A 23,188-nucleotide genomic window follows, 5' to 3' on the forward strand; every position below is an offset into this window, starting at 1 on the left:
CTCTAAAACGGTCACCAATCGTTTTCGGTAGTTTTTAGGCACAAAATTAGAGGAAAAAATAGTTGTTTTCTATCAATTTTTTTTAAGTTGTAGTTCAGTGAGACGAGGACCTCAATTATGGTAGTCTTTTTTGTTATAAATACTCGACCTGAAAAGTCGCAAGTGGAGCACTCAGGCTAGCCATAGTGGGGGTAACTTAGGTAGTAACTTAACACATCCCAAGACAATTTTGCTTATGTGGCAAGTATTTAATGAGGAGAGAGGTGCTTGGAGTAACATAATATGTTACTGTAACATAACGCTTCCCGAGGTAAAAATGAGTCTATAAGGCAATAAATGAAACAAACTATGACACTACTATTAAGATACTTTGCACTATGGAGATAGTAACTTAGAGGGTGTTTGTTTTCAGGGACTTTTTTGTGTAGGGACTAGAAAAAGTCTCTTTTAGAGATTTTTTTACCAAACGGGAGGGACTTTTTAGGGACTAAACTAGGCATTTGGGACTAAATGAAGAAGACTCTCAAGGAGAGTCTTTTTTGGGACTTTTTGGGACTTTTCCAACAATGCCCCTCCATGCATTCAATGGCCCGCCACCCCATGGTGTTGTTTGATTGTTATTTTTCTATATACTAAGGGCAACATGGTCATTTAATAACCTCTAGGAATGGACTAGGGACTTTTTAGTCTCTGGAAACAAACAGTGAGGGACTTTTTAGGGACTAGAGACTTTTTAGTTGGGAGTAGAAAAAGTCCTATGACTTACTTCCTCGATCCGAAAATACTTGTCCTCAAAATAAACAAAAATGGATGTATCTAGACAGGTAACCAGAGCCACTCAGTAGGCCCACTTGTCAGCGGAGGGTGGCAACATAATTCAGATACTACGTGGTAGGTGAGGAACGCTACCCTCCTTAAAAAAGAGAGGAAGGCGAGGAACGCTACGCTGCCCGTCACCAGCCAAACCACTGTTCGGCAAGGAGATCTTACCTGGGCGCGCCATTCGACGGGACGAAGAACATTCTTCCGTTTTGCAAGCGTGAGTGCCCAGATCTTTCGTTCCTTCGTTCCTTCGTTGCTACTCCGATTTCATCCATGGTCCCCTCTCCGATTCTCTATCCGCCATGGGCGTGGCTAGTGGCACGCCACGCGGACCCACCCTCCGAGCAGGGCAGGGCGGGCCGCCGTGCCGTGGTAACCCTGCTCTTGCTCTGCCCCGTCGGAGGTGATGCACCGCACGGTCGGCAGTGAGCGGCCGCAGCGTGAGGAGGGTGGACGGCTCAGCGCGCGGTGGAGGACGGGGACGGCGGCCGCGGTGGCAGTCAGCACTGTTATCGGCGGGAGAAGATATCGTAGGGCTCAACTTATGCTGCATATCAATTTCTTCGTGCTCCGCCCAAAGCTTAATCTTAGTCCCGCGACGTCTTGGTTGCCGCTCTTTTGCACTGCGTGACGCATGCCCGTAGGGTGTTTGACGGTTTGCGTCAACGAGCTCGAGCATGCCTGGCGGGTGGCGCTGGCCCATGTCCTTTCGCCGGTCACTGTAACACAAATGTTGCCTTCTCTTGAGTTGCCTACAGTAAAGCATGATCTTGAATTCTTGATGACCAGATTTTCTCTAATTTGGTGTTTCCTTTTTATTTCAGGCAGGCATGCATGGTATGGCCAGTCCGATCAGTGTACGCACCAGCTCGAGGCATGCTCTATCCGTCCCTCGGTCATCTTTAGTTCGAGCAGCACACGCTTCACATTTAGTGATAAGAGTTGCAGATCCATTATTCCCTTGCGCTAAGCTCTCGAAAGCGCGTGCTGTCATGGCAGCAGCAATGGAGGTCTCCAAGGCCCCTTCCTCTTCTGGTTTGGCAAACCGCCAGCCATCCAAAGGTTTGTACTCCTAATTACCGAGACTTCCTTTTATTGGTTAATCGATGTGCGTCTCCAAGAAGCATCGAGGTTAGCTTATGTAATGATTTCCCTGCTTATACCCAGAGGTTCTTGAGACATGGCGCAATGCCAATGCGGTGTGCTTCGATGTGGATAGCACTGTATGCTTGGATGAGGGTATTGACGAGCTTGCTGATTTCTGTGGGGCTGGGCAGGCAGTTGCCGAGTGGACGACAAAGTAAATGTCACATTTTCTGGAGTATGTTAGTTGTTTGGCATATAATATCTTCCGAAAAACTAATCTTGGCCTATTGTTCTCAGGGCGATGACAGGGACCGTTCCATTTGAAGAGGCTCTTGCTGCCCGGATCTCTTTAATCAAGCCATCTCTGTCCCAAGTTGAGGACTGTTTGGAGAAGAGGCCACCCAGGTGACCTTTTACAAGTCCTAGCTTCAAGTTAATTCAAGAATAATCACTATTTAGCTGCCGCTTTTGCGTTCCTATATTGAATCTTTCGAGATTCCACAGTTCTGTTATTCTTATACTGGATTGGTTAGATATGTGCTACTGAACATAGAAGAATGCTCTTAGGAATGCTTAACTGGTTTCACCCTGCTTCTCTTTTTAAGCCAATATGAAAAATAGTAGGTACAGTATATGCAAAATTGGTTTGGTACCACAATAGAAACACAATTTCAGAATAGTACAACCATATAGGCTAAGTTCATTTTGATAACACTAAATGAGACATTAAAATACTATCTTCCTATACCACTTTAGTCTTAACCTTTAGGCCGTTACGTGCCCTACAACCACAACATAACCCTTTTGACTTATTCGCCTTGTGCATTAATAAGAGATTTCCTAAGATCTTTGGCTACAGAATAATGCCAAGGTGGTATTTGTTAATCATTTATTCAGCGCCGCAACATGTAATTTTGTGTTGGATATGCACTGTTCAATTTCTTGGTTCATCGACGTGTTTATCTGTTTGTATCTGCAGGATTTCTCCTGGAATCGCAGATTTGATTAAGACATTAAAAGCTAATAATACTGAAGTATTCCTTGTGTCAGGAGGTTTCCGGCAAATGATCAAGGTATATCTTCACTAAACGGCTGCACCAACGGTACTTTTGAAATCTAGATTATCAGAACATAGTCCAATTTGCCTGTCCTTGAAAAATCTTCAAATTTTGTGACACACACACACACACACCAAGCTTTGCTATTAAGATATCCATAGTTTGAATACAGAAATTGGTTCTAAATTTTCCGTCTATATTATTTGTTGAACAAGGATATGTTTCTCCCCTCGATCTAAAAACAAGAATTCCTCTTTTCTTCACTTGAGAACATTTTAAATTTAATTTTGTGACCGGAGGTACACATACATGGTTAAAGAATCCTTAGTTTTCTATTTTTCTTGTTTCCAGCCTGTGGCATTTGATCTTGGCATTCCTACTGAAAACATCATAGCAAACCAACTGCTATTTGGGTCATCCGGAGAGTATGCTGGATTTGATCCCACAGAGCCTACTTCTCGAAGTGGGGGTAAAGCAGTAGCTGTGCAACAAATAAGACAGGTCTAGTGTAGCTGTAACTTTTGATATTACATTTATGTTCTTAATTTCTAGCTCCGTAAGTGACCTTCTTCCATGTGTTCAGGATCATGGTTACAATACACTGGTTATGATTGGAGATGGTGCCACTGATCTTGAGGTATATCTCTGGTTGCGTGATGTTAATAACAGGAGAGTGAATTTTTCAATGAAATGAGGTAGTAAGAAGGGCTACAAGTGCAAACTGCGCTAGTTCATCTTTAACAGATCCTGAATTCTGTGACACAATTGCTCATCACTTACTAGCCGGGTTTGTGCGCGCGCGCGTGTGTGCTGGTGAGTGGGCAGGGGGGGGGGGTGATGACGCTTATATTATGGGACGGTGGAAGTAGTACTTTATCATGCTGTAGAAATGAAGGGGTTGGAGAATTCCATACTAAGGGTATGGACTTCATGAGGACATGTTCAATACTGATACATGGCATTTAATTCTCGTCTTTAGTTCTTGTCAAGGGCCAACAAATAATCTTTCGGTGGATGATGGTTATGCAGCATATTAATCGGTTAGGAGTGTTATTAATTTTTCAATGTGATGAAGGAGTTATCTCTAAACATGAGAAATGATCAAAAATGTGTGTAGCTTAATTTATATACACGTGTCCATGCAGGCTCGGCAACCTGGTGGGGCAGACTTGTTCATCTGTTACGCCGGTGTCCAGATGAGAGAAGCAGTTGCAACCAAAGCTGACTGGACCGTCTTCGAATTTCAAGAGCTAATTTCTGAATTGTCATAATTCTGATACCTCACAGTGATTCTGAATCTTTTGCTGTTCACACCGTGACAGATGATTGTATGTGCTCATGCTTGTGTTCAGCTGTATCACTTAATTGCAGTTATTTCGCTTTTCGGTCATTCCTTTCATGAGGTGGTGCCAGAACTGAATCTGGTTGTGTTTCTGAAACCTGGTGGTCATGTGTATCTGATATGGAAACCTGATAGTTATGTATTAATATTAAAATTTATGGTTATCTATTGATATTGCAACTATTTAAACCTGGTTGATGTACCTATAGCACCATCAACAACGTGGATATTTTTCTTTTAAAAAACAACTTAGATTTCTAAATTTGTGCGCTCGCTTAAACATGTGCGCAGCTCCTGAAATTGATGTCCCACTGTATTTATCTGTCACTCTGCTCAAACATATCCATAAATGTTTTAGCTTCCAAACTTGTTTGTTTGTTTTACTGATGCACAGAGAGGCTCCTTACGTACAACTGTCAAACTGTGCATCAGCACCAGTACATTATATTCTTGAGGGCAAGATCCTTCTTTATTGATCGGTACTCCCTCTGTAAACAAATATAAAAGTGTTTAGATCACTACTTTAGTGATTTAAACGCTCTTATATTTCTTTATGGAGGGAGTAATATTTGTGCAATGACATGATTCTGAGAATTGCCTTGCCAAACATGGTGACCAAGGAGATGGCGTTTTGGCCCGCGGGACTGTGTACACACTAGTAGAAAACAGGGCTATGGTCCAGGCCGGCTCAGCCCATTAGTCCCGGTTCAGTGTAGAACCGGGACCAATGTGGGCATTGGTCCCGGTTCGTGAGCCCCGGGGGCCGGCCGGGCCACGTGGGCCATTGGTCCCGGTTCGTCTGGACCTTTTGGTCCCGGTTGGTGGGACGAACCGGGACCAATGGGCCTCGCTCCTGGCCCACCACCATTGGTCCCGGTTGGTGGCTTGAACCGGGACCAAAGGCTCCCCTTTAGTCCCGGTTCATGCCACCAACCGGGACCAATGAAGTGCCTATACATACCCCCTCGCGCAAGAGCAGAGCACAGTGCTTTGTTTTTTCTGGCCGAGTGGGAGAGGGCTTTGTGGTGCTCTAGCTCACCTCCTATGCACATGAGGTGTTCGATGGAATGCCCGAGCCACACTACTTAAGCTTTCTCCTCTCGAAGCTCGACCTCCAAGCTCCATTTTCCTCGAGATTTGTCTAGATTTAGCGGTCCGTCACGCCCCGTCCCCGTCTTCACCGCCGTCGATCACCGGCGCCGATCTCATCACCGACACCACCGTGGTGAGCCTCTTGTTCTTATCTTCTTTCTGAAAGGAAAAATATTCTTACTTGTATGTTTAGATAGATACTTGTATCATTTTCTTACATTTATTATTGCATCTTATATAGTGCGATGGTTTTGGTATCCGCCCCCGTCGGCCCTCGTCCTGTCTATGATTCGGATTTGGTATGTATATTATTTTTATAACTATTGGTTCATTTATTGTTTATGAAAATTATGCCGACCAACGTGACATAGATTTTATTTATCTAGGATGTATGTGAATCGGAAATGCCAACCGACCCTATTGTCGAGAGGTTAAATTTAGTTGAAGAAGAAAACAATTTGTTGAAGGAAAAAATAAAAAAAATTGAGGAGGAGAAGATGATATTGGAGTTGCATGTTGCGGATGTCGTCGATGATCACAAGATCAAGATGGATGCAATGCGCTTGAAGATTAGAAAGATTAGAAAATATGCCATTCATACCGAGGCTTGGTATCATTATGCCGTTGGATCAATTGTTACCTTGGTTGCGATTATGATCGCATTTGTTTTCGCATTGAAATGTTTTACATAGTTTCAATGTATGGTTTAATTAATTAGATGCTCTGGAGAGCTATATGTTGTTAGATGAGAACTATGTATGCACTTTGGTTTTAATGTGATGATGAACTTCTATTAATTTGGACACTTAATTATATATAATGCACGCAGATGAACCGGCAATGGATGTACGGTGACAGACACACCCGCGAGTACATTAAGGGCGTGCATGAGTTTCTCGATGCGGCTGAGGCAAACAAGCAGAATGGTTTTATGTGTTGTCCATGCACTGAATGTGGGAATACGAGGTCTTACTCTAACCGGAAAATCCTTCACTCCCACCTGCTTTACAAGGGTTTCATGCCACACTATAATGTTTGGACGAGGCACGGAGAAATAGGGGTTATGATGGAAGACGGCGAAGAAGAAGAGTACGATGACAACTATGTGCCCCCTGAATACGGTGATGCTGCAACGGGGGGAGCTGGTGAAGATCAAGAGGAACCAGACGATGTGCCCAATGATGCTGCCACGGGTGAAGCTGCTGAAGATCAAGAGGAACCAGACGATGTGCCCGATGATGATGATCTCCGCCGGGTCATTGTCGATGCAAGGACGCAATGCATTAGTCAAAAGGAGAAGCTGAAGTTCGATCGCATGTTAGAGGATCACAAAAAAGGGTTATACCCCAATTGCGAAGATGGCAACACAAAGCTCGGTACCGTACTGGAATTGCTGCAGTGGAAGGCAGAGAATGCTGTGGCTGACAAAGGATTTGAGAAGCTACTGAAAATATTGAAGAAGAAGCTTCCAAAGGATAACGAATTGCCCGACAGTACATACGCAGCAAAGAAGGTCGTATGCCCTCTAGGATTGGAGGTGGAGAAGATACATGCATGCCCTAATGACTGCATCCTCTACCGCGGTGCATACAAGGATCTGAACGCATGCCCGGTATGCGGTGCGTTGCGGTATAAGATCAGACGAGATGACCCTGGTGATGTTGACGGCGAGCCCCTCAGGAAGAGGGTTCCTGCGAAGGTGATGTGGTATGCTCCTATAATACCACGGTTGAAACGTCTGTTCAGAAACGAAGAGCATGCCAAGTTGATGCGATGGCACAGTGAGAACCGAAAGAAAGATGGGAAGTTGAGAGCACCCGCTGACGGGTCGCAGTGGAGAAAAATCGAGAGAAAGTACTGGGATGAGTTTGCAAAGGACCCAAGGAATGTATGGTTTGCTTTAAGCGCGGATGGCATTAATCCTTTCGGGGAGCAGAGCAGCAATCACAGCACCTGGCCCGTGACTCTATGTATGTATAACCTTCCTCCTTGGATGTGCATGAAGCGGAAGTTCATTATGATGCCAGTTCTCATCCAAGGCCCTAAGCAACCCGGCAACGAAATTGATGTGTACCTAAGGCCATTAGTTGAAGAACTTTTACAGCTGTGGAATGGAAACGGTGTACGTACGTGGGATGAGCACAGACAGGAGGAATTTAACCTTAAGGCGTTGCTGTTCGTGACCATCAACGATTGGCCCGCTCTCAGTAACCTTTCAGGACAGACAAACAAAGGATACCACGCATGCACGCACTGTTTAGATGACACTGAAAGTATATACCTGGACAAATGCAGGAAGAATGTGTACCTGGGCCATCGTCGATTTCTTCCGACCAACCATCAATGTCGAAAGAAAGGCAAGCATTTCAAAGGCGAGGCAGATCACCGGAAGAAGCCCGCCATGCGCACCGGTGATCACGTGCTTGCTATGGTCAATGATTTACACTACGTAATCTTTGGAAAGGGTCCCGGTGGACTAGCTGTTCCGAATGACGCTGAGGGACACGCACCCATGTGGAAGAAGAAATCTATATTTTGGGACCTACCCTACTGGAAAGACCTAGAGGTCCGCTCCTCAATCGACGTGATGCACGTGACGAAGAACCTTTGCGTGAACCTGCTAGGCTTCTTGGGCGTGTATGGGAAGACAAAAGATACACCTGAGGCACGAGAGGACCTGCAACGTTTGCACGAAAAAGACGGCATGCCTCCGAAGCAGTATAAAGGTCCTGCCAGCTACGCTCTTACGAAAGAAGAGAAAGAAATCTTCTTTGAATGCCTGCTCAGTATGAAGGTCACGACTGGCTTCTCGTCGAATATAAAGGGAATAATAAATATGCCAGAGAAAAAGTTTCAGAACCTAAAGTCTCATGACTGCCACGTGATTATGACGCAACTGCTTCCGGTTGCATTGAGGGGGCTTCTACCGGAAAACGTCCGATTAGCCATTGTGAAGCTATGTGCATTCCTCAATGCAATCTCTCAGAAGGTGATCGATCCAGAAATCGTACCAAGGCTAAGGAGTGATGTGGCGCAATGTCTTGTCAGTTTCGAGCTGGTGTTCCCACCATCCTTCTTCAATATCATGACGCACGTCCTAGTTCATCTAGTCGACGAGATTGTCATCCTGGGGCCCGTATTTCTACACAATATGTTCCCCTTTGAGAGGTTCATGGGAGTCCTAAAGAAATATGTCCGTAACCGCGCTAGGCCAGAAGGAAGCATCTCCATGGGCCATCAAACAGAGGATGTTATCGGGTTTTGTGTTGACTTCATTCCTGGCCTTAACAAGATAGGTCTCCCTAAATCGCGGTATGAGGGGACACTGACTGGAAAAGGCACTCTTGGAAGAGACTCAATAATATGCAGGGACGGATATTCTTGGTCTCAAGCACACTACACAGTTCTACAGAACTCTACCTTGGTGACCCCGTATGTCGATGAACACAAGAACAGTCTGCGCTCCAAACACCCGGAGCAGTGCGACGACTGGATTACATGTGAACACATCACGACTTTCAGCAGTTGGTTGGAAACACGTCTTAGAGGTGACAACACTGTTTGTGATGAGTTGTACTTGTTGTCCAGGGGACCATCTTTGACTGTATTGACTTACAAAGGATACGAGATAAATGGGAATACATTTTACACGATCGCCCAAGATCAAAAGAGCACCAACCAAAACAGCGGTGTCCGCTTTGATGCAGCAACCGAGAGCGGAAAGGACACATATTATGGTTACATAGTGGACATATGGGAACTTGACTACGGACCTGATTTTAAGGTCCCTTTGTTTAAGTGCAAATGGGTCAATCTGTTAGGCGGCGGGGTACAGGTAGACCCACAGTACGGAATGACAACAGTGGATCTGAAAAATCTTGGGTACACTGACGAACCGTTCGTCCTAGCCAATGATGTGGCACAGGTTATCTATGTGAAGGACATGTCTACCAAACCGAGAAAAAGAAAAGATAAGGAAGCGAATACATCATACGATGAGCCAAAGCGCCACATAGTTCTTTCAGGAAAAAGGGACATCCTGGGAGTGGACGGCAAGACAGACATGTCTGAAGATTATGAAAAGTTTCATGAAATTCCTCCCTTCAATGTCAAGGCTGACCCAAGCATCCTGATAAACAATGAAGATTATCCATGGTTACGGCGCAATAAGCAAATGACACAAGCGAAGAAAAAGTGAAGACTTTCTCCCGCAATAAGCAAATGCTATGTGGGTGAAATTATGATACCATCCCAACTTTCAACTTTTTCAGAGTTCATTTGAAATGCTTTCATGTCTTATGGTTCGAAACTTTGATACTTCGAAAGTGATTGTCCATTTTGTACACGAAGTGCATCAAGTTTTTGTCGTAACCCTCTCTACTTTTTGGAACATGCTATGTGGGTGAAATGATGATACCATGCCAACTTTCAACCTTTTCAGAGTTCATTTTGAAATGCTTTCCAATTTCAGAGTCATTTAGCTCAAAGAATGAATTAATAGCAAACAGAATGAACTACAAAACTTTTATGAAAATAAAAACAATCAATTAAAATATTATGTTATGATCAACTAAAATAAAACTATAATATTCTTCAATAGCAAAAAGAATATAATTTTTGTGACCTAAAATCAAACTATAAGTATTTAATTGTAAGTATAAATAAAAAATAAATAGCAAAGAAGAAAAAAAATTCTATTTTTATAGTAAAGTTATTCATAAACTAGTGATTCACACAAATTTTATAAAATTCCAATTTAAACTATTCAAAATTTTAAAACTAATGGCACTAACAGAAAGTTTATAATTTTTGTGACCTAAAATCAAAAAGAAATCACTAAAAAACTATAAGTATTTAGTTGTAAGTATAAATAAAAAATAAATAGAAAAAATTTCTATTTTTATAGTAAAGTTATTCATAAACTAGTGATTCACACAAATTTTATAAAATTCCAATTTAAACTATTCAAAATTTTAAAACTAATGGCACTAACAGAAAGTTTATAATTTTTGTGACCTAAAATCAAAAAGAAATCACTAAAAAACTATAAGTATTTAGTTGTAAGTATAAATAAAAAATAAATAGAAAAAAATTCTATTTTTATAGTAAAGTTATTCATAAACTAGTGATTCACACAAATTTTTAAAAATTCAAATTTAAACTATTCAAAATTTAAAACTAATGTCACTAACAGAAAGTTTATAATTTTTGTGACCTAAAAGCAAAAAGAAATCACTAAAAAACTGTAAGTATTTAGTTTTAAGTAGAAATAAAAAAATAAAAAACCAAAAAATGTAGAAATAAAAAAGAAAAAACCAAAAAAATGCCACCTACTGGGCCTCCACGGCCTGAATACGACTAGAAACCCTACATGGGCCAGGATTCAGGCCCGCAGAGGCCCAATAGGCCCACAGGCAGTAGCAAGTTTAGGCCCGAAAGCCTGCATTAGAGAGGAGCTCGAATGGAGAGGCACAGCAGCGCTTATAAACCAGTGCGGCGCCCTTCAGCTAGCGATGTGGGACTAAACTTTTGGGCGCGGGCAGCACAAGGGCATTGGTCCCGGTTGGTGGCACCAACCGGGACTAAAGGGGGCATTGGTCACGGTTCGTGGCACCAACCGTGACCATTGCACCCCTTTAGTCCCGGTTGGTGCCACCAACCGGGACCAAAGGCCGCCGCTTCCCGCCCTTTGGGCTGCCGAAAATTGGCCTTTGGTCCCGGTTGGTGGCACCAACCGGGACTAATGCCCACCTTTAGTCCCGGGTTGTGCCACGAACCGGGACTAAAGGCTTTGCTATATAAGTTCAGACTTTGGAAATTTTCACTCCCGTCTCTCGCAGTTGCCGCCCCGACGCCGACGCCGCCAGGCTGCCCCGCCGTCGCCTCGCCCGTGCCCGTCGTCGCCCGTGCCCTCGCCGTCGCCCGCCATCGCCCGTCGTCGCCCGCGCCCTCGCCGTCGCCCGGGCCCCTGCCCCGGCCCGCCCCTGCCCCGACGCGGCCGCCCCGGCCCGCCCCCGTCGCCGTCGCCCGCGCGCCGCCCCGGCCCGCCCTCGCCGTCGCCCGCGCCCCTGCCCCGACGCCATCCTCGCCGCCGACCTCTCCTTAGCTTGGTCCGGCCGCCGGCGCCATCCCTTTGCAAATTTTTGTTCATAGATGATAGAGATCAAATGATGATTTTTTTGTTCATAGATGCATGATAGATGATCAAACGATGTTTTTTTGTTCATAGATGATCATATGATTTTTTAGGTTATTTTCATTTGTAGAATTTTTTTATGTATCTAGGAATATTTTTGTTTATAGATGATAGATGATCAAATGATGAATATTTTTGTTCATAGATGATAGATGATCAAATGATGATTTTTTTGTTCATAGATGATAGATGATCAAATGATGTTTTTTTGTTCATAGATGATCATATGATTTTTTTAGGTTATTTTCATTTGTAGAAATTTTTTATGTATCTAGGAATATTTTTGTTCATAGATGATAGATGATATATATGATGATGATATATATGATGATGTTTTTTTTCATATATGCATTTTTTCATATATATGATGATGTTAGTGGAGAGGAAAAAGTAAAATAAGGAAAAGGAAAATAAGTAGAGAAAGAAGGAGAAGGAGAAGGAGAAGACGAGGAGAGGAAGAAAAGGAAGAGGAGAAGAAGAAAGGAATAGAGGAGAAGAAGAGAAAATTAGAATATATTTTCTATTTTCTCTTTTCTCCTCTATTCCTTTCTTCTTCTCTTCTTTTTTTCTTCTTTTTTTTCTTCGACACATGGGGGGGGGTCGAGAACGTCGGACATTCATGAGAGAGGCGAGGAAGAAGGGGAAGAAGAGGGAGAAGAAGAGGAGAGGAAGAAGAGGAAGTCTTCTCCTCTATTCTTTCTTTTCTTCTTTTTCCTTCTTCTTCTTCCTCTTTATTTTATCGGGAACGAGGGTTGTCGAGAGGTCGAGGAGCGGTAGAGGAGAAACCCTAAATAGAAAGTATCGTCGGTGTGAGATACATGTACCGTCGGTGTCGGACACTACACCCACATCCCACAAGTGGCGCGGGCTTCGACGCCCACGTCACTTGTGGGACGTGGATGTAGTGTCCGACACCGAAGGCCACATGTATCTCACACCCACGATACTTGCTAGCTATTTAGGGTTTCCTCTACCGAAAAGAAGAGGAGAAATAAATAAGAAGAAGAAAAAAGAAGAAAAAGAAGAGGAGAAGAAGAAAGGAATAGTGGAGAAGAAGAGAAAATAGAATATATTCTATTTTCTCTTTTCTCCACTATTCCTTTCTTCTTCTCCTCTTTTTTTTCTTCTTTTCTTCTTCTTCTTCTTCTTCTTCTTCTTCTTCTTCTTATTCTTATTAGCCGGAAGTAGAGAGAGGTTTCCTAGTGTCAAAGTATTGAAGAAATCCATGCCTTCATCATTAGCCGGAAGTAACCAGGGCATGTTGGTACGAAGTTCTGCAAAGTTGTTTTGGAATGGAGTCCCGGATAGAATAATCCGCCTTTTGGTACGAATTCAGCAAAGGCCTTCCAAATAGCGATATTCGGAAGGCTCTTGCTGAACTTTGTACCAAAAAGCGAATTATCCTATCTGGGACTCCGTTCCAGAACAACTTTGAAGAGCTTCGTACCATCATGCACATGTTACTTTCGCCTAATGATGAAGACATGGTTTTGTTGAATCCCTTGACACTAGGCAACCTCCCGACCCCTCGGCGATCCTATCGAACATGAGAGGAAGAAGAGGATAAAAAAAGAAGAGGAAGAAGAAAAAAAAGAGGAGAAGAAAGAATAGAGGAGATCTCCTCTATTCTTTCTTCTCCTCTTATTTTTCTTCTTCTTCCTCTTTTTTTATCGGGAACGAGGGTCGTCGAGGGACATAGATGTAGTGTCGTCGTTGTCGATATATACCCCCTCCCGATAGCTTACTATGATTAGGTAGCTAGTTCTACGTTTGGCACTAATATATCCATCTGTCATGTTTGAATAATAATTGCCATGTTGTAAATATTTGTAGAAACTATGGACACCGCCCTAGACGAAGTAACAAAAGAAGCGTTGTTGAGGGACATAATCGCAGAAGGAAGTGATGCCATCTCGTTGTTTCTCAACGAAACCGATGGTCTGGAAGGAGAGGGTGAACAAGCTGGCTACGGTGACCTAATGCCGGTGCAAGAAGAAGAACATGAGGACGGCTCCGGTGACCCAATGCCGGTGCAAGAAGGAGACCGTGATGACGGCTCCGGTGACCGAACCGAGTCCGGCCAGGTATATATATTAGTTAAGCCTATGCTGACTAGCTGATTGATGCATTCATTGTTTTGGTATGTACACATATTAATTAAGTCTTTGTTCTTTTTTCTAGCCCTCCGGATCGAGCACAACTTCGGTAAAGAGACGAGGCCCGAAGAAAAAGTTGAGCTCGGATGAAAAGTTTGAGATCATAGCAATCGCGCCCGACGGCCAACCTATTGAACCCCTCCGGACAAAGAGCGCATTTGTTGCTCAGTGCGGGGTTCTGGTTAGGGACAAGATCCCGATAAGCATCCAGCAATGGTTTAAGCCGGCTACAGAAGACCCTGAGGTCTCTTATGTCAATGATATGCAGAAAAATGATCTTTGGACTGAGCTGAAGTCAAATTTCACCCTACCGCCTGAGGATAATCCAGAGAACCCAGTTAAAGAGAAATTAATCAAGTCTTTTGCTCTGAAGAGGATGGCAGAACTATTCAGGAGGTGGAAGAAAGAGCTGAATAAGTTTGTCGAAAATAATGAGACACCAGAATTCAAGGGCAGATATGAGAATATCAGAGATCACTGGCCCGCATTTGTGGCCCACAAGACATCGGAAAAGAGTAAGAAGATGTCGGCGACAAACAAGCAAAATGCTGCGAAGAAGAAGCTTCACCATCGCACGGGGTCAGGTGGCTACCTCGTAGCCCGGCCTAAGTGGTCCAAGACTGAGAATGATCTGGTTCATAAAGGGATCGAACCAGAGACAATTAACTGGCCAGACCGTTGCCGGACTTGGTTCTTCGGGGCTGGCGGAACACTGGACCCTGTAACAGGGAAGTGCATTTGGACGAACGATCAAATGGACATACCAGTCAGTAAGCTTAAGCAGTATATCGAAGCAGCGCAGGAAGGGACGTTCTTTCCAGACAGAGAGAACGACGAGCTCACAATGGCCCTCGGGAATCCTGAGCACCCTGGACGGACACGAGGCACGCCAGGCTCCATTCCGTGGAAGGTTGGGTTTCCGGACGCAGGCGGTTACAAATCCCATGAGAGGAGGAAAAAAGTGCAGCAGACCCAAATGCAGGCGCTGCAAGCAAGGGTAGACGCGATAGAGGAACGAGAAGCAAATCGCAGCAAACGTACTGCCGAAGCCTCCCCCGAAGCTACCCCGCCATCTCAGCGCAGAAGCAGCGTGGCTTCCACCGAGCTGCTTCAGCCGGAGCATGCCTTGACGGCTCCTGCCAGCTATCCCGTGGATGCTATAACGGAGTCTCAAAATTGCCACCTTATGACGCAATGGATGAATTTGAAGGTCAAGGCGGCTGTTGGCTCTGTTTATCCTACTGAACCCGGCGCAACTTTTCACTGCCGGCCGATTCCAGAAGGATATGCTAGGGTGATGGTGGATGAGATAACGGAGGGATTTGAGGACCTCCAGCTTGACCACCCTACCGGTGAAGGGGAGACTCGGCTGGGGTCTGCTCTGAAGACTCCATGCCTATGGCGGAAGGAGCTCATCAACCTTCCGAACTGGACGCCACCGCCTCCTCCTCCTCCTCCGGCGAGTCAGGGCACTCCGCCTCCACCGCCTCCTCCTCCGGCGAGTGACGATCAGGGCCCTCGGCCGGCTCCTTCTCCGGCGCGTGGCGGCACTCCGCCTCCTTCTCCGCCTGCGCCGACGCGCCCGAGCAGCCAGCCTCCTCCTTCTCCGCCTCGTCAGCAAGGGCGGAAGAGACCTGCCGCCGCTCCAGCTGCTCCGGCGCGTCGTAGTCCTTCTCCTCCGCCTCTTAAGCAAGTAAAGAAGACAACCGCTACGTCTGCTCGGTCGGCGTCTAGCAGTACAACCAGAGGCGGGAGGACATACAGATTCGGTCCTTCTCTGAAGACTCCAGAGAAGTTACCATACGAGAGGACCCAGGAGGAGAACGCCGAGATCGCGCGAGAAGAAGTGAAGAAATTCTTTGAAGGGGTGAAAGCAAAGAAACATCCACCTCCGGAGGAGAAGGTAGATCGGGTGAAAGTGAAGCGCACTCTGGCTGCCCTGACAAAACCACCGAAGTCTGATCCGCCGAAAGGAAACTATGACCGCATTATTGGAAAGGAATTTGCCGAAGCGGAGCGGTCGGGAAGTACTGTCAGTGATCAAAGGCTGAAAGAACGACGAGCTGGGAAACAAATTGCCCAGCTCGGCGAACAAGCGAAGCAATCGTGCCCCCCGCTCAAGGTGCCTAGCCACAACGTCGATAATGATCCGAGGATGGTGCCCGGTTATAGCAATCTTGCAGATTACCTGCCCGACGAAGTACATTATGAACCCATGGAGGTGCAGATACAAAGATACGAGTACGGGAAGCCTCTCGTCAAAGATGAAAGATCTCTATCAACGATGATGCGAAGATTGCATGATTGGTACTTGAAAATCTGCAGAGACTCTGGGGGGAGGAGTACTTTGTATGTGAAAGTTAAAAAGGAGCATGACCTCGTTGGAATTGATCTGTTGCCTGTTCCATTTGAGGAGTTCTATCAGTTTTTCAATCAATTGGCCCTCGATAAAACAACGGTCGCCTGCTACTGTCTGTAAGTATAGTACTACTTCTGTCATTAAGTTTCTCTATATAGCTTAGCTCTTTCATTGCATGTATTTATAATCATCCTCACTATATTATGCAGATTGAAGATCGCCGAATTGAAGAAAAGACAAGTCGGTGATATTGGGTTCATTAACACATATCTCATAGATGCAACTCAGGTTAAACTTCATGCCGCAGCTACCGAGGCCAGCTTGCTACGATCGTTCGTAATAAATCAAAACAAAGATATAATACTCTTTCCTTACAACTTCAGGTGAGTGTTACTGTCTTGTGCGTATTCGGTTTCCCTTATATATTAGTCAAGGTTATAGTAATGTAATTCATGAGTTATGCATGTGTGTGCAGTTTCCACTTTATTCTCCTAGAGATTAAGCTTGAGCAGGGAGTAGTAACCGTCTTGGACTCTAAACGAAAAGATCCCAAGGAGTATGCGGACATGACTGAAATCCTCAAGAAGTAAGTTAAATCGATCATTATCCACCATATCAGCAACTTTGTTCATTTCCTGATATCAAGTAATTGTTTTCTTTGTCCGGCAGGGTTTGGAGAAAATTCACCAAAACAGTTCCGGGACTGCCGAAGGAGCTGGAATTTAGACACCCGAAAGTAAGTACTATAGTAGCATGTTCCGCGCATCTCCTAGTGATTCAAGCGCTAGTTTCATCAATACCATTTAGCATTCTTGCTTATCAGTTTGATTGACCTCTATTTCTTGTAAAGTGGTTGTGGCAGGAACAAGGGAATGATTTCTGTGGATACTACATCTGCGAGTCCATCCGCCACACGACCTGTGAGCGGGGCGGGTACTCTAACGAACAATATGAAGTACGTAAATAACAACATTCACAATTTTATTTTATTACCATCATTTGTGTTGAGTTTCATTCATTTATATATATATATGTATTGACCCCCTTCTTCAAATTAGATGTTTCGGAAGCGGGATGAACTCCTAGCACCAGCTCGCATGCGAGCAATTCAAGAGGAATTGGCGGCATTCTTTCTTGACCACGTGATCCCTGAAGACGGAGAATTCTATGTGGACCCTGAGTCCGTATGATTATATTTGTAAGAGATAATTATTGTATATATGTAGCCGGTAGTGTCAGATAGATATACGAGAACTTGTTGTTCGACCAATCTCTCGGAGAAGGAGAGGTGGTCGATATCACTTCTCTCTGTATATATGCATATATGTTCATGACGATCTTCTGTTTCCTTCGTTTGCTTACTAGCTAGCTAGCGTGTCTAGTCCTCTCTATATACGTATGTATAGTACGTAGCGTCGACCAAGCACGGACATAACAAAGGACACTTCTCTCTATTAATTATAACTAGCTAACACAATATATGAAACACCTAAATTAACCCCCCAAAACCCCCAACCCCCCCCCCCCCCTTCAAAAAAACAAAAACCCCAGCCACAGAAGTGCTGACGCGTGGATGCCTATTGGTCCCGGTTGGTGCCACCAACCGGGACCAAAGGGTCTCCACGTGGGCAGTGCGCAGAGCCCCAGTCAGGAGACCCTTTGGTCCCGGTTGGTGCCACCAACCGGGACCAAAGGGTCTCCTGACTGGGCTCTGCGCACTGCCCACGTGGAGGGCCTTTAGTCCCGGTTCTGGATTGAACCGGGACTAAAGGGGGGAGGTATTAGTACCGACACTTTAGTCCCGGTTCCGGAACCGGGACTAAAGGCCCTTACGAACCGGGACTATAGGCCCTTTTTCTACCAGTGATACGTTTCCAGTGTGAACAATAAAATTGTTAAGATGTAAAGAAAAATACATTGTTTGTGTTTTGTGCATTTACATGCTTGCAAAGTTTCATTAGAAATACACGTACTTTGCCATGAGCGAAAACAACAAAAACAAGTGCTCTGAAAAGCCCTTTTTTGGAGCACTTTCTTTTTTGTTACACAATCCACATAAATTATCATTTTCCTGAGAAAATTTAGATGTGCATAGCGGACATGCACATGTGCTGATGTGCATGAGTTTAAAATTCGCAAAGTTTTTGACATTACCCCCGCAAAAAAAAAGTTTTTGACAGTAGGAACATCATCTTTGTCACCCGGACCAAATGATTGTAAGAGCAGTTTGAATTAGCTCCCAGCATCTAAAGCAACTCTATAGCTTTTCGCCATGTGCCGCGTCCGAAGACCCCGCTTATGAATACAGTTGGTGTCTCTGAATGAGCGCTGAAGGACTAGGTTAACTCAGGTCGAAACGATATCTGGACACTATGATCCTTTTGATGAAGTGATCGATTGCAAACATAGTGTGCCTAGCCAATGCTTCCCAGTGCGGGCGCGGCATCCGAAAATTACTACTCGATCTATAAACTACTACCTTTGTCCTGTTTTATTAGTTTTTATTGTATTTCATGTCAAATTTTGATCATAAATTTAACTAACAAAATATTTATGCATGTCACAAAACATTATATAATTGAAATCTAGGTCCAAATACGAATCCAACCATATAATTTTAGTTGACATGAATTAACATTTTATTAGTTAAATATTTGATCAAATTTTGGCACAAATTACAAAGGAGATCAATAAACCAGAACGAAGGTAGTAATATAAGAAAACTAGGTCCAAATACGAATCCAACCATATAATTTTTGTTGACATGCATTAACATTTTATTAGTTAAATATTTAATCAAAATTTGGCACAAATTACAAAGGAGACCAATAAACCAAAATGAAAGGTAGTAATATAAGATCTTTTCAATCATTACATTAATGATTGAAAAGATCTTATATTAGTTTATATAGAGATTATTTTAATGTTGTGGTTGTCTTGCAAGATGTGGTTGGAAATCAAGGGTAGGGGAGATGAGTCCGTAGGTTAAATTGTATACATTGTTCGTAAGGGCATCTTCAACGCCGACTCTCAAACCGCCCGCAACCGTCCGGACTACCCAGTCCAAACATGTTTTGCCATCCAACGGGATCTTACATCGGTCCGCAGGGCGGTCCAGATGCACTTTCTTCCGCAAACCAGAGACAAACGAGGGGGGAGGGGGGTTGTGGGCGGCTGGAGCCACACCCGCTTTTGACCGCCCTGACCCACCAAAAATCCCGCCCCTCGCTCGCCCGCGCTTCCCGCCTGGCGCCAGCTGCCCACATTCATGCCGCTGTAGAGCGGCCACTCCGCATTGAAGGCGGCCCAGAGCGGACGCGACCTCTCACCGGCGCCGACATTGAAGCGGCACGCCAGTCGAGAGAGCGCCGCTCGCCGCACACTCGGCTGAACATGCCTCCTCGCCGCATTCAAACGCCTTCATTAAATCTGCGCGTGTGCTGAGAAATCTACTCCGACCACAAGTCCGTTCGCGAGCCGGCCGACATTAAACACAAACCCGGGCAAGCTCCTCGTGCCCGCCCGCTATTTAAAGGCGGCCAGACGCCGAGCAAGAAGCGGACCACTCTTCCGCTCCCCATCTCTTCCTTCCACCATTTTCTTCACCCTTCTCATGGCATCCGACGAGCAGGAAGGGTAGTTCTCCGGTATAAAAGCCGGCTGAGTGGCTTGCTAAGCCCGCTGAATACAAGCCAGGCAACACGCTGCTCCAAGCCTGCCCCTGGGTCAGCAACTCGCTGCTTCAAGCTAGCTCGCGGAGGAGTGGCGAGTTGCTCCGTGCCAGCACAACGGAACGGGCATAATGGATGCCGTGGACGAGGCCAGACGCCGAGCCATCCGAAGTCAACGTTCGCGGAACCACGCCCTGCCGGCGCAGAAAGAAGCCGGGCCCTGGGTCAACAACTCGCTGCTCCAAGCCAGCTCGCAGAGGAGTGGCGAGTTGCTCCATGCCAGCACGGCGGAACGGGCATCATATGACTGCCGTGGATGAGGCCAGACGCCGAGCCATCCGAAGTCAACATTCACGGAACCGTGCCCTGCCGGCGCAGAAAGAAGCCGGCTTGGAGATCGGCCGTCGTTGACATCGAGGAAAAGTAGAATATGGGAGGCCGCCGCCGCTTGGGGTCCCATGAAGGCTACCGCAAGTGCGTCGCCGGCGTACACAACAGGTGTCTCGTCCTCTCTCATGGGCCATCGTCATCCTCCGCCCCAAAAACCAACCATGATTCGCTCTTCACGAAAGCGGATGCCTTCCTTCCCCTCCGGCTGAAGCAACCCCTTTGCCACTCCAACGAGCAACACAGCCGAACATAGGGAAGATATGGGGGGGGGGGGGCAGGTATATACTTTCAGGGCTCTCGTAAGTCTGATGAGCGGGCTGCCGGACATGGAGAAGACAAAGAGATCTGCCGCGGCTTACCTATTTTAGTTCAAATATGTCCAAAATGTATGTGGGCAGTGTTGGATGGCCGGCTCCCGCGTCGGTGTCCATGAATTGGTTTTTCTTTTCATGAACGGATGCGGAAGAAAATTTGCGTATCGATATTGAGGATGCCCTAACTCTAGCATTTTTTACATGAATTCACGAACTGGCCTATTGCGTAGACAGCGTAGCTCGTCATGGCAACCCACCATTACAAGCAGGAGTACCTACTAGCGTAGCTAGGGGCTGGCCGGCGGTGCTGCGACTGCGATGGGTCAGATCCAGACCGCGGCGAAGCGAATGTCTATCCAATGATGGGACTGTTTATTGCACTGTCTTAACTAACTCCACCCACGCCCACGCCCAGTCCAACAACTCTCAAGAGCAACCCGTTGAATAATCACCCAGGCAATATCAAATCGTTTCTTGCCCAGTTAGACGCATCACCGAACGATCGGTGTTCGGTGGACATAATCACGTCATCAGTTTAATGAAGCCGCAGCGAGCTGTTCAACACTTTGCACAGGCACGGATCAATGTCAACTTAGCACTGCCCATTCCGGGCGATTGTGCTCGCCATGTCCAGTTCTGCCGAGAAAACTATTGCTCCGGGACACGACATTCCTTGCACGATCGCTCCTTGGATCGGCTCTGTCTCGTCTCGGAGGTTGGCTATAAATAGGCATGCAGAGGCATCCTCTTCTCTCATCACCACCCAAGCTCACGAGACAGACCAAGCAAACAGCCCGAGGGAGGAGCTAAGCTAGCGACCATGGCCAAGCTCGCCGCCGCCCTGACCGTGCTCGCGCTGCTCGGCTGCATGGCGCGTGAGGGCCAGGCAGACTATGGGCATCCCAGCCCGCCGCCGTCCACCCCGTGCTCTCCTGGCCATCCTTCGACTCCCCCGAGCACAGCTACTCCTCCTCCTCCGGCGCCCGTCCCGAGCCCACCAGCCTCAGCGGAGCTCGTGGTCGGCTACTACCAGAAAACGTGCCACCGCGCCGAAGACATCGTGAGGGAGACCGTGCGCGGTGCCAATGCCGGCATCATGGCGGGGCTCGTCCGTCTCTTCTTCCACGACTGCTTCATCAGGGTAAGACTGCTTGTGCACTGATGCTTGGGTTTGTGCGGCACTTATCATTTGATATTAATATTATAATTTAGGACCTGAATATCCAGCGAACGTGAGATTTTTAGTCATGGCACCTCGAACGTTTTTCCTGGCAAATTATGTTCATCTAGCGTGAGAAGTTTAGTTGACAAGCATGACAAATCCATCTCAGTTCTTTTTGTTTTGCTCAAGAAATTGTTGTGTTTACAAACTAAATTTGTTATCCTCATGCCAATATAAATTGCGATGAAAAATGTTTGATTTGCTATGTCTAGAATTCTGATGTTAAACTTTTAGCATTTCTGATAATGTATTGCAATGCGCATCAACGTGTGGGCACTGATGTACCATGTGTGTGCACCTCTTGATTGTGGATCTACAGGGTTGCGATGCCTCCGTGCTACTCGACCTGGCCGACCCTAGCAGCGCGACGGAGAAGTTTGGCCTCCCAAACCTAAGCCTGCGCGGCTTCGAGGTGATCGACGCGGCAAAGGCAAGGATCGAGAAGGAGTGCGGGAACGTCGTCTCGTGCGCCGATGTCTTGGCCTTCGCTGGTCGTGACGCCACCTACTTCCTCAGCAACAAGAAGGTCTACTTCGAGATGCCAGCCGGCCGCTATGACGGTCGCGTCTCCCTGATCAACGAGACACTCATCCACCTGCCCCCGCCCTTTGCCACTGTGGAGCAGCTCAAGGCCAACTTTGCCTCCAAGGGGCTCTCCGCCGACGAGATGGTCACCCTCTCTGGTGCACACACCATCGGGGTGTCCCACTGCTCGTCCTTTGACGATGACTTCTCCGACCGCCTCAATGCCAGCACCTCCGACATGGACCCCAAGCTGATGGCGTCTCTAGAGAAGCAGTGCAGGTCAGACACCGGCAACGACAACACCGTGGTGCAAGACATCAAGACCCCCAACAAGTTGGACAACAAGTACTATAAGAACGTGCTCAGCCACGAGGTGCTCTTCGCCTCGGACGCTGCGCTCTTGACGGCGGATGACACGAGTGCTGCGGTGCGTGCCTACGCCGAGGATAACAATGTGTGGGAGGAGAAGTTCAAGGCGGCGATGGTGAGGATGGGTGCCATCGAGGTCAAGACCAGTGCCGATGGCGAGATCAGGAGGAGCTGCCGCATCCTCAACACCTACTAAATCAACTGGTGGTCCATCAAATCATGATGCCAAGTTTTTCACTGCTTGAGATTAAGAATAAGCTCATGCTTTCTCGTGAGCATGTAATTTGGATTTCTTTTCTTGATGTTTAGATTGATTTGCCTCTCCTGATTTTTTAATTTGATTTACCTCCCTTACCATTGTATTCATTCTTGTCTTTTCCTTGGGTTTGAACTGTAATAAACATTTTGTTCTGAACTTTTTCTCATGAAAGTTGTTTGCACAACAATCTGGAGATATTAATAGTTCTACAAATGTTTTTCCTTCCGTTCTTTTTTTATTTACTACTCCCTCCGATCCAAAAAAGTGTCGTGGCTTTAGTTCAAATTTGAACTAAAGCTGAAATAAGGCCCATGTGTTGCAATAGGA

The 23,188-nt window shown here is 46.0% G+C and overlaps 2 protein-coding genes across 3 annotated transcripts; both read left to right on the plus strand.

The window, feature by feature from the left end:
* Nucleotides 1-876: 876 nt before the first annotated feature.
* Nucleotides 877-4,480, plus strand: LOC123187801 (phosphoserine phosphatase, chloroplastic). 2 transcript variants are annotated; one of them, XM_044599743.1, is made up of 8 exons: nt 877-1,039; nt 1,647-1,884; nt 1,990-2,122; nt 2,206-2,313; nt 2,888-2,981; nt 3,318-3,467; nt 3,550-3,603; nt 4,112-4,480. In XM_044599743.1, the coding sequence occupies exons 2-8, from the start codon at nt 1,653-1,655 to the stop codon at nt 4,235-4,237; spliced, it is 897 nt and encodes a 298-aa protein (XP_044455678.1). In that variant the 5' UTR covers nt 877-1,039; nt 1,647-1,652; the 3' UTR covers nt 4,238-4,480. The 2 variants fall into 2 exon arrangements, with proteins under 2 accessions (XP_044455678.1, XP_044455679.1); XM_044599744.1 differs by having other exon boundaries at nt 924-1,039; nt 1,651-1,884.
* Nucleotides 4,481-21,306: 16,826 nt separating this feature from the next.
* On the plus strand, nt 21,307-22,829 carry LOC123184917 (peroxidase 2). The gene is made up of 2 exons (XM_044596955.1): nt 21,307-21,627; nt 22,028-22,829. Exons 1-2 carry the CDS (start codon nt 21,307-21,309, stop codon nt 22,796-22,798), a joined length of 1,092 nt encoding a protein of 363 aa, XP_044452890.1. The 3' UTR covers nt 22,799-22,829.
* Nucleotides 22,830-23,188: the final 359 nt, after the last annotated feature.

The sequence above is a fragment of the Triticum aestivum genome, chromosome 2A, assembly GCF_018294505.1.
Source record: "Triticum aestivum cultivar Chinese Spring chromosome 2A, IWGSC CS RefSeq v2.1, whole genome shotgun sequence".
Lineage (NCBI taxonomy): Eukaryota > Viridiplantae > Streptophyta > Magnoliopsida > Poales > Poaceae > Triticum > Triticum aestivum.